The sequence below is a fragment of the Colletotrichum navitas genome, assembly GCF_030913465.1.
Source record: "Colletotrichum navitas strain CBS 125086 chromosome Unknown LY79scaffold_39, whole genome shotgun sequence".
Classification (NCBI taxonomy): domain Eukaryota; kingdom Fungi; phylum Ascomycota; class Sordariomycetes; order Glomerellales; family Glomerellaceae; genus Colletotrichum; species Colletotrichum navitas.
Window position 1 is genome coordinate 316,433 of NW_026850585.1, and position 14,082 is coordinate 330,514.

Here is a 14,082-nt window from a genome sequence, read left to right on the forward strand (position 1 = left end):
ATAACGCTGCGATGCAAATATGTCGTGCATATTTGCGATATCTCGAGACATTTTTGGCTCCGTTCCGTGCCCGCTTGTGGTCTCGGCCGTAGCCGTGAGGCCCTCCACGTGAGGGTTCGTTGATGCAATGCAGCTGTGTCATGCATTCTTTTTTATTTCTGGTTTTTGTGCCTTTCTCGAAATTGCTGGTTATCAAGACCCAAATTATTGGCCAGCCAAGATTGAAATCTTAGACTTGAGCATATATGTACTTCGGGGGTTTTTTTTTTTTTTTTTTTTTGGCGGTGGGTATTTGTTCGTCGACCAAGACACGACTAGTTGCCAGAGATGAGGTCAGAGCTCCCCGTTCGCCTACACCCACCGGCTCGCGGGCCGAGCGACCCCGCTAGGAATTCATGTTTGCTTCTCACTGTCAAAGCTGCAGCCTTCCCGCCCGACACTCTCATAAATGACATCGATGTACTGCTTATCTGCACTCATTTGAAACAGAATGACTTACGTAATGTAGACAGACATTAGATATGGCACCGCGTGCGAGTTCAGTTTGTAAAGGGAAGTGAGCACGTCTACTAGCGAATATTCGATGAGATGTCATCTTCAATTTACCAATGTGCAGGGCCGAAGTACAGTTGTCACGTAGTTATCAATGGCTTTGAATTACGGAAGCCTACATCTCCTTGGATGCCCTCATCATCCATCGACGAGTTCAAGAACTGAGCGAGAATCATAGAGGCTTCTCTGCTGGCACTTCAGACCTCCAAATGAATGCACTTTTATTCTTCCACAAACGGATGCAGCTCTGGGGAGCAAGATCTACCCAACTAAGTCTTTGCTCCACTCTAGTCGTTGAACTTTTAGGTCGACTGGTACATGCGCTAGTCGCTGGGCGAAGCTACCGAAAAGTTGGATTATCAGCATGTAAGTGAGAGACCATTTAAAACCGACCTTGGCTTCCCACGCCTACAACTGTGACCTACGCCACAGTCCGTACCTGCATCAATGGGGAAAGACCTCAATAGAAAAACGCTGATAACTGTCGGTGCCTTTCCCACCAGAACGTAACCTCTTAAGAGTGCGAATACCAAACTCCTCCTGCTCGGGAATGTCCAATTATAACCCCTGTCAACCTGGCGCGACCCAGTTGACGTGTTACAGCTTCCTAGTTTAGGTACCAAGTAACAGCTCCGGCTTCCTTGTTCTAGGCGATTTTAGGGGCACATTCGTTGGACACCTACCTACCTCACTTCGGCCGCCGTGCATTAGCGTCCGCCCAGCCTAGGCTTAAAGCCTGGCACTCGGAAAGCACATGTTACGGTCGCTACAACAACTTGTATAACGAGGGCTGCAGCGTTTCGCGGGTGCTCCAAGCTTCCCATTGCAATGAGGCGCTGATTTCACTCTCCTCTCTTTTTGAACCCATTGACGCCTAAGGACGACGAGGCACACAACTGGCTTCCACCTTCGGAAGCTCTCGACGACACACCCCGATAACGACGCAGGCGGCGATACCATCACCATGCGCCGTCGCCAGTGGACGGTGGTGGGCCTCATCGCCTTCCTGGCGATCTGTGCATACACGATATTCAGACTGCCGCCCGAAAAGCGACCGATGGCCGTCATTCCAGGCTCCGTGAAGCCGCCTCCACCCCCGCAAGACCCCCCGAAACCGGCCGGCGACGATGCTGCCAACGGCAGCGGCCCTGCTCCCGACAGACGACCGAAACCCGCCTCCGGCACCGGCTCGCACCCCATGTGGCACCTCATGACGGGCGCCGAGAAGGAGTTCCAAGATACACTGAAGCGCCAGTCCAAGACGCTCGAGGACGCCGTCAAGGAGTATAGGAGGCGCTATGGCATCCCGCCCCCGCCGCACTTCGACAAATGGTTCGAGTTCGCAAAGGCGAACGGCGTGCAGCTCGTCGACGAGTTCGACATGATAAACGAGATGCTCACGCCCTTCTGGGGCCTGAAGCCGGCGACGATACGGGAGCGCGCCAGAGAGGCGCTGGGCTTCGACAACAACCTGATCGGTCTCCTGATCCGGGACCAAAAGATATCTCACATCCAGGGCGGACAGGACTGGCAGCGCGACGCCACTTCGGGCATGATTGAGAAGTTCATCAAGTACCTGCCCAGCATGGACCTCGCCTTCAACATCCATGACGAGCCGCGCGTCGTTGTCCCCCACGAGGACCTCGCCCGCCTCGTCAGCCGCGCCAAGAACGTCAACATGCCCAAGGCAAACGCGGCCGTGAACCCCGAGAACGCCTTTACGAAGCGCGCGGGCGATCTGAGCGAGGGAAACATCATCGTTGAGTATAAACAGACCCGCTTCAACGTCTTCGCCCATCAGGCGACCTGGACGCACTCCCGCATGTCCTGCCCACCCGATACCCCCGCCCGCGGCATCGACGAGGACGAGCTCTCGGACGACCAGAGCAAGTACGGCATCAGCGAGCTGGGGTTCGTCTATAACATCACAGCCATGTCCGACATCTGCCTCTCGCCCTCTCTCAGTTCGACCTACGGCTTCTTCGACCGCCCCAACGCATACAACATCGTCCACGATCTCTTCCCCATCTTCTCGCAGTCCAAGATCTCGTCATACAACGACATCCTCTACCCCTCACCCTGGTACTGGTACAAGAAGGTCGCCTACGACGAGTCCAAGGACATGTCCTGGGAGCAGAAGCAGGACCGCCTCTACTGGCGCGGCTCCACGACGGGCGGCTTCTCGCGCAACGGTGGCTGGCGCCGTCAGCACCGCCAGCACTTTGTGCAAAAGATCAACGCTGCCGACCAGGCCAAGATATACACCAATCGCGGCGACGAGAAGAACCCCAAGTGGGAAGTGAAGGAGGTGCCCCGCGGCGACTACCGCGATATCATCGACGTCTACTTCTCGCACATCGGGCAGTGTGACCCGGGCGACTGCGACGCGCAGAAGGAGTTTTTCAAGGTCCAGGGCCATGCCGAGCAGCAGGACGCCTGGAAGTACAAGTACCTCCTCGACATGGACGGTAACGCCTTCTCGGGCCGCTTCTACGCCTTCCTACAGTCGCGCTCTCTCGTCTTCAAGTTCGCCATCTTCCGCGAGTGGCACTTTGAGTGGCTACGCCCCTGGGCGCATTACGTGCCCCTGAGCCTGCAGGGCGACGACTGGCTCGAGGCCGTGCGCTTCTTCGGCGACGGCGCGCTGGGCCGCAACGAGGCGGAGCGCATGGCTATCAGCAGCCGCGAGTGGGCGAACAAGGTGCTCCGTAAGGAGGACATGGAGGTGTGGTTCTTCCGCCTCCTCTTGGAGTGAGTAGCCTCCGCTAGCTATCTTTGTCAACATCGGATCGCAGTACTGACCCTACCCCCGCAGATACGGCCGCGTTATCGACGACAAGAGAGACACCATTGGCTTCTCCGTCGGAGCCGCGCCGCAACCGCCGGCGTGAAACCCCCCCAAGGGGGGTCGGGGGCGACTCCACGTCAGACGAGTCTCCCCAATCTCCGCGGTGGTTTCGAATGTGATAATGAGACATTTGTATATCTGTATATCTGTTCCAAAAATGAACAAGAAAAAAAGAGGAAGAGAGTGAGAGAAAAAAGGGAGTCATCCTTTCTGTTACACTGTATGAAGCGGGACCGGGCGGGCTCAAGGTATGCAGGGACCGCGTCGTCTGTTTCTTTGGAGGGGGGAAAAAAGTATTTCGTACATCTCGCGGAAGGGATGAAATCTGGGCAACCATTCTCAGGGTATGTCTGTTACGAGAGGGGGAATTGTATGATGCGGGCGGAGAAGACTCGATGGGTTGGTTGGTGGAAAAAGGAACCGCCACTGGGTCTCTTTGGGCTGACTATATAGAAGCTGTATACACCTAATTGATATCATGAACTGATCTACCGACTCCCGGAGAGGTTGTCGTGAATCCTTAATCCAAATGTACGTCTAAACCCTTCGACGGGGCTCGTACCCCCCCCCCCCCCTCCCTTCAGCATCACATCTTCTTTCGCGCGGATGAGAAGCACGCGATCCTCAGTCATTCGACTGCAAAGGTGTCTCGCACTCTTCACGCTGCGTGTCACGTCGGTCCTCGTCGAATCGTGTTACGGCACAAACCAAGCAGCATGTTTCGTCCGTGTGATTTCTGTCTAGTTGTTCACCACCAAAGGCCGTTTCTCTATCACACCCAAACGCCAGATGGTTTACAGGGGGCGGCTGATTGTGCAAAACCCCATTGATACGTGTTGAAATTGCTTTCGATGCTGTCATGACCTTCCGCCTTTCTCCAGCAACGTGCTATGTCATGTGATGGACTTCACATCTCCTTGCTTCCTTTCCACCCTCCTAGTCCTCATCCTCATCTCCATCGGCATCGCCATCGGCATCGCGGTCCGAGGGCGTTCCAGGAGCAGCGCCCTCGCCAGCGCCCTCGGCAGAAGGGAAGGGGTCCTGAGCCTCCTCTACATAGCCGATCGGCTTCTCCTTGTACCGCCTCATGTTTTCGCGAGGCGCTCCCTTGGGGTCAGTGACGGTCACTTCAACCTCGTTGACAACCTGCGTTTCATCATCCATATGGCTTAGCGTGCGGGCAATGTTCTTGGCACGCTGGGGACGAATGGTGGTACGCTGGATGACCGGGTAGTAGTAGGCGGCCTTCTGCTTGCTGCCTGAGGGCTCGTCATTGAACGCGAGGATGACTTCCTCGCTGTATTTGGAGTTGTGGTCCAGCTCCGTCTCCTTGGTCGTTTCATACGCACGGAGACGGGAGAACTGGAAGCAGGCGTTGGAGCCACTCTGGTATGTGTAGAGCGAATCGTCGTCGTGATTGGGGTTCTCCGGGTCGAACTTTGCCCGGAAGTTGTCACCCGTGGTCTGGGTCTTGGGGAGGAAGAAGCTGTAGTCCATCAGATTGGCAGGCTTGGGATTGCGAGCAGGGTCGCGCTCGTGAGCCTCGAGGGCAGCTTGGAAAGCCTCATTCTCCTCCGGGCTCCGGTCTAGAGGACGCAGCAGACCGCTGAGCAGGCGGCGGTCGTACTTGTTGGCGCTGGCCACGGGGTTCGTGAGGAGCTTGACGGTGACGTACGCGCCCGAGTCGGGGAACGCGTCGTGATCGGGCAGCAGAGGGTACGAGGAGGTGAGATGGACGTGGGGCTTGCTGGGATGGCGGTGGCGGCTTGGGTTGCTGAGGAAGCGCTCGGCGCTCTCGAAACTCTTCTCGATCTTGCGCCTGATGGCTGCCGGAGAGTCTTTGTCCGGCTCGGGAGAGCGGCGCTTCTCCGCGCGCTTGATCTTGGGGTTGATGAAAGCCCCCGTAGCGACCGCTTTCCTGGGGGCCACAGAAGAGATGTATTCGGTTCTTCGCAAGAACGAGACTGATGCGTCGGCGTTGCTCTTGGCTCGGCCCAGAGTAGAAAGCGGCCTGAGAAGGGCTCTGTCGTGGGGATGAACGGCAGGTGGATGCGAAGATGCCTGGATAGCTGGCAGGAGGTTAGTCCCTGGCTCTTGAACAGGATGCGGCCGCGCTTACAGCTCTCGTCCCCATCAAAGATGCCTGGCATGCCCACCAGGTCCAAGGGCATGCCGAGTTCCGCATCAACCTCAATATTCAGCGGCTGCTCTCTCGCCAGACGCGACGCAAACCCGGGTGTTGTGTACTGGCCGCTAGCCAGGCCAGTGTTCGGGATGTCGAGCAGCTTGGGCGGGTTGGGAGGAGGCGGGAGGGCGTTGGAGTAGCGGATCCTGGCAATGAAATCCTGATGGATCATGCGCTCGCCGCCGCGAGGCGCCGAGGATGACATCGTGTATGTTTAATTTGATGGCAGGGCGCCGCAATCGCACGATTCGTGAGTCGGCTAGGAGGAGGACGGGGTGGTTTCGTCAATTGAGGGCGGAGAGTCGTGGTCGCGGTCGCGTTGGCAAGGAGGGTGCAACTGCCCAGAAAAGTTCCACGAGGCTGACCTTCGGGGGTGGTTGCGCCCGCGCCCGGACTGTTACATAAGCAGCCCACTGGCTGCTAGCTACATAAAGCAGCGACACCACACAAGATATAGATAGACAGACAATCAACTACATACACACCACACTATACTATAACAGTTAGTAGCACAACTGGAAAAAAGATCTAGGCCTACTAGAGTTTTTTAACTTACTAATTAAAGGCAAGTAAAAAAACTAAAATCTAGGTAAATAACCTACTATATACCCCTTTTCCCTACCTTGCTAGCTTAATTAACTTAACGTTATTAACCTAATACCTCTGCCTAATGACCCCTTTAACTACTACCCTTTAACCTCTATTACCCTAACTACTGCCTATACCCCTATTAAACTTTATTAAACACTTTTAGCTAATTAAACCCCTGTTATCTATATTAATTAATAACTTATAGTATTAAATAGCTAAGTTTCTCTATTTTATAGAAACTATAAACCTATCTATTATTATAGAAGATAATAAGGCTATAGCTTAGTAGCTACTAAAAGTAATTCTAAAAAACCTTAATTAACCTACTTACTTTAATACTAACTATTTAGTTAAGTAGTTAAGTATAGTAAAAGCCTTCTTATACTTCCTATAGTAGTAGTAATAAGCTTTAACTACCTACCTTTAAAGTAATAGTAGTAATAACGCTAGTACTCCTCTAGCTTTTACTAAGCTAGTAGTAAAACTACTATTAACTAACTAACTATCTATAGTTACTATAGGCATTAGTAAACTTAACTTCTCTAGGTTACTAACGCTATATACCTTAGAAGACCTAACTACTATAGATAGTAAAGTATATATAGGTTTTATTAACTTTAATAAAAAGTATTAGAAGGCTATTTTTACTTTATTTTAGTTATTTATTATATTAACTATTAACACTTAATAATATACCCCTAAAGTTAAGTAACTCTAAGCTACCTAAGCCTTTTTTTTATAAGTAGTAAAAAAGACACTAGAGTTATTTACTATAGTAGACTAACTACTTTTAGTAAAAGTAGTAGTTACTATACTAAATATAGCTATAGCTAATACTTATAGAGATATTAATAAAGATCTTATAAACTAAAGATAGTCTATTACTACTAATATAGTAGTACTAATTACTAACGCCTTTAAATAGTTATTTACTATATTACTAAGAGTAGCTATATTATCTTACTTAGCTCTTAACTATATTAGATTTTTTAATCTAGAAGCTAAAGACCTTGCTTAACTAAGAATAGTTACTAATAGTAAGCTAACTATATACACTAATATATATACCTTTATAGATAGACTAAAGGACCTAGCTACTACTAGGATAAATAACTAAGTTTATAATATATAGACTATATACTTATAAAGTATAGCTTTAGTTTAGTATACCTAGATTATTATAGATATAGACTAAAAGCTACTATATACTACTATAATAAACACTATTTATACTAAGTTAATTAAACGCTTTTAACCTTATTATAGTAAAGCTATAAAATAATAAAAGATAGCCTTATATAGTATATATAATGTCTAATAATATAAGGATATTCTATTATATACTTAAATAATAATATATAATACTAAGGCTTATAGTATTATAAATATATATAGTTAACTAAGAGCTATCTATAAGTTATTTAATAAAGCTATTAAAACTATTATTTTACTACTAAATAAGATAACTACACTAGATAGCTTTTTATAAGAAGTTAAAGACTATAAATCTACTATAACTATGCTAGCTAATAAATATATAGTATATTAGAACTAGATAACTTTAGGTAAAACATAAGTAGCCCTTATAAGATATTTTTTATAGCTATTTACGTTATCCTAGAATCTAAGACTAACTAACTAATATAATTAGTATACTACCTCTAGTAACTATAATAGTAATTACTATAATAGTAATAAATATAATAATTAAAAGTAACCTCCTAACTATAGCCTATAACTATTATAACTACTAATAAAATTCTAACTATAATAAAGTTAGCCTAATTAATTTACTAAGTTTTTTAACTTATACTAATTTAATAAAGGATAACTATAAAGGTAAAATTAAAATTAGAATTAAAATTAGGGATATTATAATAGTAGTTACTATAATAACTAATAGTAGCCTAACTTAGTGCCTTTAGTACTTAATAACTAAAGGCTAAAATAAAATAAATAATAGTAACTACCTACTAATATACCTAGATAGCTATATATAATAGCTTACTATAAAGATAAAGTATAAGCTAAAGAACCTAGACTATAATATAAATTACCCTCTGTTATAAATAAGGAGGATAAACCTAATGCTATAGCCTATAAAGGCTATAATTAAAAAGTCTATAATAAAGTAAATAATAACTAGGTTAAACTAAGTAACCTCTACACTTTTACTAATACTACTAAAGGTAGTAACACCTAGTTTATAGCTATATTTACCCCTTATTAAGTATATTTATTAACAAAATAAATATATTATAAGTGCTATAAAAGCTTTCTAAGTAATAATTAACTTTATAAGTATATATATTAATAGTATTTACCTTAATAAAGTAAAGAAGACTTTTATACTTTTTATAGTAACTTAAGTTCTATATTAGTATAGCTATTAACTTTAACTATAACTATTTTACCTCTAGTAATAGTTAAGTCTAGTGTAAATATATTTATATAGATTAGTATAAGCTTTAAATTCTACTTATAGTCTTACCTATACTACTAGATTATACTTAACCTATAATAATATAATATTTAACTAGACATTTATACTAATATAAGATATTTAACCTTATTAGTTAATAGAAAATTTCTCTTTACTTACTACTTTATACTATAAATATATATACACTTAGTTCCTTTTAATATCTAAGGCATAGGTAATAATATATATACTACTTAAGACTATATAGTTATAGACCTTTACTTCTAAGGCTACTAACTAACTAATAGCTAGCTAGTAATAGTAATATTTACTAAAGAGATAGCTATAGTAGACAGTCTAGTAGTAAATATACTTATTAGTATAGACTACTTAGGCCTTAAATAATTTAATATTTATAATAGTAGAGGGTACACTATTATTACCTTATATAATATAAAGATACCTATAGTAGTATAGTATAATAATATAAGATATTAAGCTAAAGTTATAGCTTAATAGTAGGTAACTATACTACCTTACTTTATAACTAATATCTAAGTCTAGTACACTATATAGAATATACACTAAGACTTACTCTTTAAACTTACTAATCTTCTAGTAGCTATATATACGCTATTAGCTAACACTAGTCTATAGTATATTACTATATTTAACTATATAAATAAACTATAGACTATTTAATAACGCTAACTTCTTAGTTACTTAGTCTTTATTAACTTATTAGCATAAGTATAGCTAGTTAATAGCTAGTAACACCTAGACACTATAAAGCTTACTTTAAAGAAACTATTATAACTAGAAGGTTAACTTATCTAGGCTATACTAATTAATAACTAAAAATAGGTCTTAACTATTACCTATACTACTAGCGTTAAGATCTATAATTACTAACCTAACATAGATAGATTATTATAGCTATTAGATTACTATACTTATATTTTTTATAGTAATAGTTTTACTAATATTCTATAAGACTAATAAATATAAGTACACTTTAAACCTAACTAGCATAAGCTACTACCCTAATAATATAAGATTTACCTTATTAGTCTAAAAAAAAAAGAAGTTATTAAATATACTCTTAATAAACTTAGTAATAAACTTTATTATACTAAATATTAAGTGCTAGCTATATACTTAGTTTTTATAGTCTAGAGATAGCTAATAGATATATAGTATAAGAAGAAGTCTTAATAAATAAAAAAACTATAGTAAATAACTATAATAGTAAAAAAAAATAACTAAGATAATAATAATAAAAAGAAAAAACAAATAGTTATTAATATTTAACTACTAAATATAGCTATTATTACTAATATATACCTTATAAAGACCTAGAAAGACATTATTAGTAAGTATACTAATATAATATATATCTCTACCTTTAATATAATAGTATTTTACTACTAATAGTAAGTATACTTTAGCTTATAATAGGCTTTTATTATTATTATCTACAAGAGATAATTTACTTTTTAATATCTAGTTATAGGATTTAAGAACTATAATTCCTATATTTAATAATAAATAAATATTATACTTAAGGATACTATAGTAGACTTATACTATAATAATATAGTTATAGCTATAAAAAAAGGTATTAACTAATATATTATAGACCTTAAGGAAGTATTTAAGGCACTATTAAAGGCTAATATTATACTAAGGCCTAATAAGTCTAATATTAGATTCCTTACTATAGTTATCTTTAGTAAATTAGTTAACTTCTTTAGACTTACTACACTAAATAATAAGCTAAAAGCTATTAAGGCTATTAAGTTCTTAAAGACTTTAAAGGTATTAGAACACTTCCTTAGTCTTAGTAGCTTATTATACTACTATATCCTATAATATACTACTATTACCTAACTACTAGAAGAGTATAAAGTACTCCTAATTTATACTTATTAGAAGTAGAATAAAGATAATAAGCCTACACCTAGTAAAATACCTAAGGGAGCCTATAATATATAAGTAAAATTAGTAAACGTACTACTACTAATAGTAAAGGAAATTAATGCCTTTAAGTAGCTAAAGATAGTAATAACTACTTCTATAATACTTATTTTCTTTAACACTAAATAATAACTTTTCCTTAAATTTAATATATTAGTAAATAGTATTAGTATATAGGTCTTTTATATTAAGGACACTGTCCTTACTAAATAGGACTAAAAGTAATACCTACTATATAACACTATTTAGCCTATTACCTTTCTATTATATACCCTTAGTAATACTAAAAAATACTACTAGTTAATAAAGCTTAAAGTTATAGGCTATATTTAAATAATCTTAAAGTGTTATTACTAGATTTAGAGTACCTAAGTTTAACCTATAGTTATTTTTACTAACTATAAAGCTATTATAGATATTTAGTTATAATAAGTTAATAATATTACTAACTCTATAGTATATATTATAGTAAATAAAAAGCTTATAAGGGTAATAGAGTACATTAGTTAGTTTAAGCTAAGGATACTATATAAGCTAAGAAAAGACTACCTTATCCCTAATACTCTTAGTAGACTATAAGCTAATAATAAGACTAACCTAACTACACTAGGTATACTTAATAAGTTACTAGATAACTAACTAATAGATATTACCTTATATTTAAAGACTATACCTTAACTACCTTAAGTGCTTATAATAGTAGATATACTATTAGATAATAATAAACTAGTAGGCAGTATAGTATATATATACTTTAACTTTTAAGCTAAGATTTAATAAGGCTACTAAAAAGACCTTATATAGTAATATATTATTAATATATTATAGTAAAACACTAAACTAGACTATATTAATAAAGTAGACTTACTATTTTACTTAGCTAAAAGGCTAATTTAAAAAAAACAAGATAGTAACGTTAATAAGTTTTATATCCTCTAGCTATACTTTATAAATATTTTCTTAGCTATTTATAATAGTAACTATCTTAGCTATAGTAAGCTCTTAGAATATTTATAGCCTTTCTATATATATAATAGTCTAAAGGCCTTATACTACTACTTATTATACTACCTTATATATTATATATACTAAATATAATAATATAAAGCCTATAGTAATCTCTAGCCTATACTTCTTCCCCTATATTTATACTATATAATTTCTATTAACTTTATAATAGCCTTTCTAAGGTCCTTACTTAATAACTATAACTATATAATAATTATAGTTAATAAGCTATTAAAAGAAATAATATTTCTTCTAGGTAAAACTATATACTTAGTAATATAATAAGGAAATATCTTAGCTAACACCTTAATAACTACTAACTAGGGATTTCTAAAAATTATACTATTAGACAAAGACCTAAAGTTCCTATTATAAATATAGATATCTATTTAGAAGACTACTAGTACCTCTTTACTTTATATAATAGCCTATTACCTATAGATAAATAAATAGACTAAATAAACTATTTAGACTATTAAATTAGCCTTTTATTATTATTTATATAGTCTTAATAGCCTAAAGTATTAGATATATATTATCTTATAATTATAGTTTAAATTTAACTACACTAAGAATATATTAACTAGAATATTACTAAATAAGGTTAATAAAGGATTTACACTAAATAATATCCTACTACTATTAACAAGAAGGACAGTAGCTAACTTTATTAAGCCTCTAACTACTTAACTAGTAGCTTATAATACACTAGCTATTATAGCTATAATAATAAAGTAGTATTATAACTAATAATATATAATAAAGTTTCTTAACGTTAGTAACTAAGTCCTTCTTTAACTATATAAAGGCTATAATATACTATAAGCTATAATCCTTAGGCCTAAATATAAGTAATACTACACTAGGCTATTTAAGATTATAAAATAAATTAGTTAATTAGTATATAGACTTTAGTTTCCTTTAACTTAGTAAATTTATAATATTATCTTTATTAACTACCTTAAACCTACACTAGTAGACCTATATTATAGAACTTTATAGACTAACCTTTACTAACTAGTTATAAATTAACTACTTATCTTATATTAAATTATAGCTAAGTAACTAGGTAAAATAGGACCTTAATTTTTAATTACCTATAAACACTAAGGTTTACACTATAATAGATAAATAGTAGTATATAATATTAATAAACTTCCTAATATAACTTATATAAAAAAATAATAAGAATAGAATAACTAGACTAAGAAAAAGAAGAAGGAATTAACTAGAAGGCAGCTACTACCTTCTTATTAGCTTATAACTTTAACTTCTTTTTCCTTACTAGTAACTTCTTTATAGTTTATCTTCTTTTAACTATATCCTTCTTTACTTCTTTACCTACTAGGCAATAATATACTAAGTTATTAATAACTATTACCTAAACCTTTTTTACTATAAACTACTTTATAACTACTATAAGTTATTTATCCTATAGACAGTAGAAATAGAATTCTATATATAAGTATATCCCCTATACACCTGCCTAATTTACAGCTGCCTTTGCCTCTATAAGAGACACTCCTTTCTCTATAACCTCTTTTTATTTATACTTCTTTAACTTTGTTTTTTTACCTATACCCTATTAACTTCTAAACCTTATTAACCTTTTTTTTTTTACCTATATCCTCTATTATAACTATAATATATAGTAGTCTACTAACTTTAGACTATATATTAACCTTTTATAGATTAATAATATAGAAATAGATATATTTCTTTAATAAGAAGAGCCCTTTATTAAGCTAAAGTCTACTAGCACTAATATATAAATAGTAACTACTTTAGGAAGTAGCTATTAATAGGTAATAGACCTATAGCCTATAGATAATAAAGTATAGTTAGTAACTACTAAAGAAAGCAAGGACCTACGCTCTAATAAACTATACACTATAATTATTATTAATAGTAACTATAAAACACTAGGTTAAACTAGAAAGATCCTAAAGGAGCTAAATAGACTAACTAATAACTAGATACTATATAGCTTTATAAGAAAAGACCTATTTAAAGACTATAAGGATAATAACTACCTATATAGACACTTATTTAAGCTATAGTAATATCTACTTATTCTATAGTTGTTAGTTTTTACTAGCTAATTAATAGGATCCTATATCTTATAATATTATAAAGGTTAAGAAAAGGTAGTTAAATTTATAGTTATTAATAGTTAACTAGTTAATAAAGTAAAGTAGGAGCATAAGTGTAGTAGTACCCTTGCGTATAGGCAAGAGTAGGAATTCTACTAGTAGGTAGTATATTATATAACCTACTGCCTTTAGCTATATTACCTATATGCTAACACTAGTAACTTTCTTGTGTAGTAAAAGTCACTAGTGCTCCTATTCCTCCTAAAAAACCTAAAAATATAATAAAAACAAGAAGAGCAAAAGTATTACACTTTTTATAGTTATATACTACTGTAAATTTATTTATCTATTTATTTAGCAGAGGTAGGCTTACACTATCTTATTTAGGTGTATTTCTCTTTAGCTA

General features: G+C 37.5%; 3 protein-coding genes across 3 annotated transcripts; 2 read left to right on the forward strand and 1 right to left on the reverse strand.

Annotated features, from left to right (window-relative positions):
* The first annotated feature begins 706 nt into the window (after nt 1-706).
* LY79DRAFT_557415 (uncharacterized protein) lies at nt 707-1,058 on the forward strand. The gene is made up of 2 exons (XM_060558091.1): nt 707-892; nt 946-1,058. Exons 1-2 carry the CDS (start codon nt 762-764, stop codon nt 1,028-1,030), a joined length of 216 nt encoding a protein of 71 aa, XP_060413039.1. The 5' UTR covers nt 707-761; the 3' UTR covers nt 1,031-1,058.
* A 248-nt stretch (nt 1,059-1,306) lies between these two features.
* Nucleotides 1,307-3,889, forward strand: LY79DRAFT_634313 (uncharacterized protein). Its single transcript, XM_060562229.1, has 2 exons — nt 1,307-3,303; nt 3,368-3,889. The coding sequence occupies exons 1-2, from the start codon at nt 1,517-1,519 to the stop codon at nt 3,441-3,443; spliced, it is 1,863 nt and encodes a 620-aa protein (XP_060413040.1). The 5' UTR covers nt 1,307-1,516; the 3' UTR covers nt 3,444-3,889.
* Nucleotides 3,890-3,976: 87 nt separating this feature from the next.
* On the reverse strand, nt 3,977-5,902 carry LY79DRAFT_557417 (RNA polymerase II-associated). Its single transcript, XM_060558092.1, has 2 exons — nt 5,520-5,902; nt 3,977-5,469 (listed from the first exon to the last, which is right to left on the reverse strand). The coding sequence occupies exons 1-2, from the start codon at nt 5,788-5,790 to the stop codon at nt 4,337-4,339; spliced, it is 1,404 nt and encodes a 467-aa protein (XP_060413041.1). The 5' UTR covers nt 5,791-5,902; the 3' UTR covers nt 3,977-4,336.
* Between the last annotated feature and the right edge of the window lie 8,180 nt (nt 5,903-14,082).

Coding starts and splice junctions, on each gene's coding strand:
- LY79DRAFT_557415 (XM_060558091.1), top strand. CDS start 762: ATGAATGCACTTTTATTCTTCCACAAACGGATGCAGCTCTGGGGAGCA. Junction 893..945: donor GCGCTAGTCGCTGGGCGAAG/CTACCGAAAAGT, acceptor TTTAAAACCGAC/CTTGGCTTCCCACGCCTACA.
- LY79DRAFT_634313 (XM_060562229.1), top strand. CDS start 1,517: ATGCGCCGTCGCCAGTGGACGGTGGTGGGCCTCATCGCCTTCCTGGCG. Junction 3,304..3,367: donor TTCTTCCGCCTCCTCTTGGA/GTGAGTAGCCTC, acceptor CTACCCCCGCAG/ATACGGCCGCGTTATCGACG.
- LY79DRAFT_557417 (XM_060558092.1), bottom strand. CDS start 5,790: ATGTCATCCTCGGCGCCTCGCGGCGGCGAGCGCATGATCCATCAGGAT. Junction 5,470..5,519: donor CTTTGATGGGGACGAGAGCT/GTAAGCGCGGCC, acceptor ACCTCCTGCCAG/CTATCCAGGCATCTTCGCAT.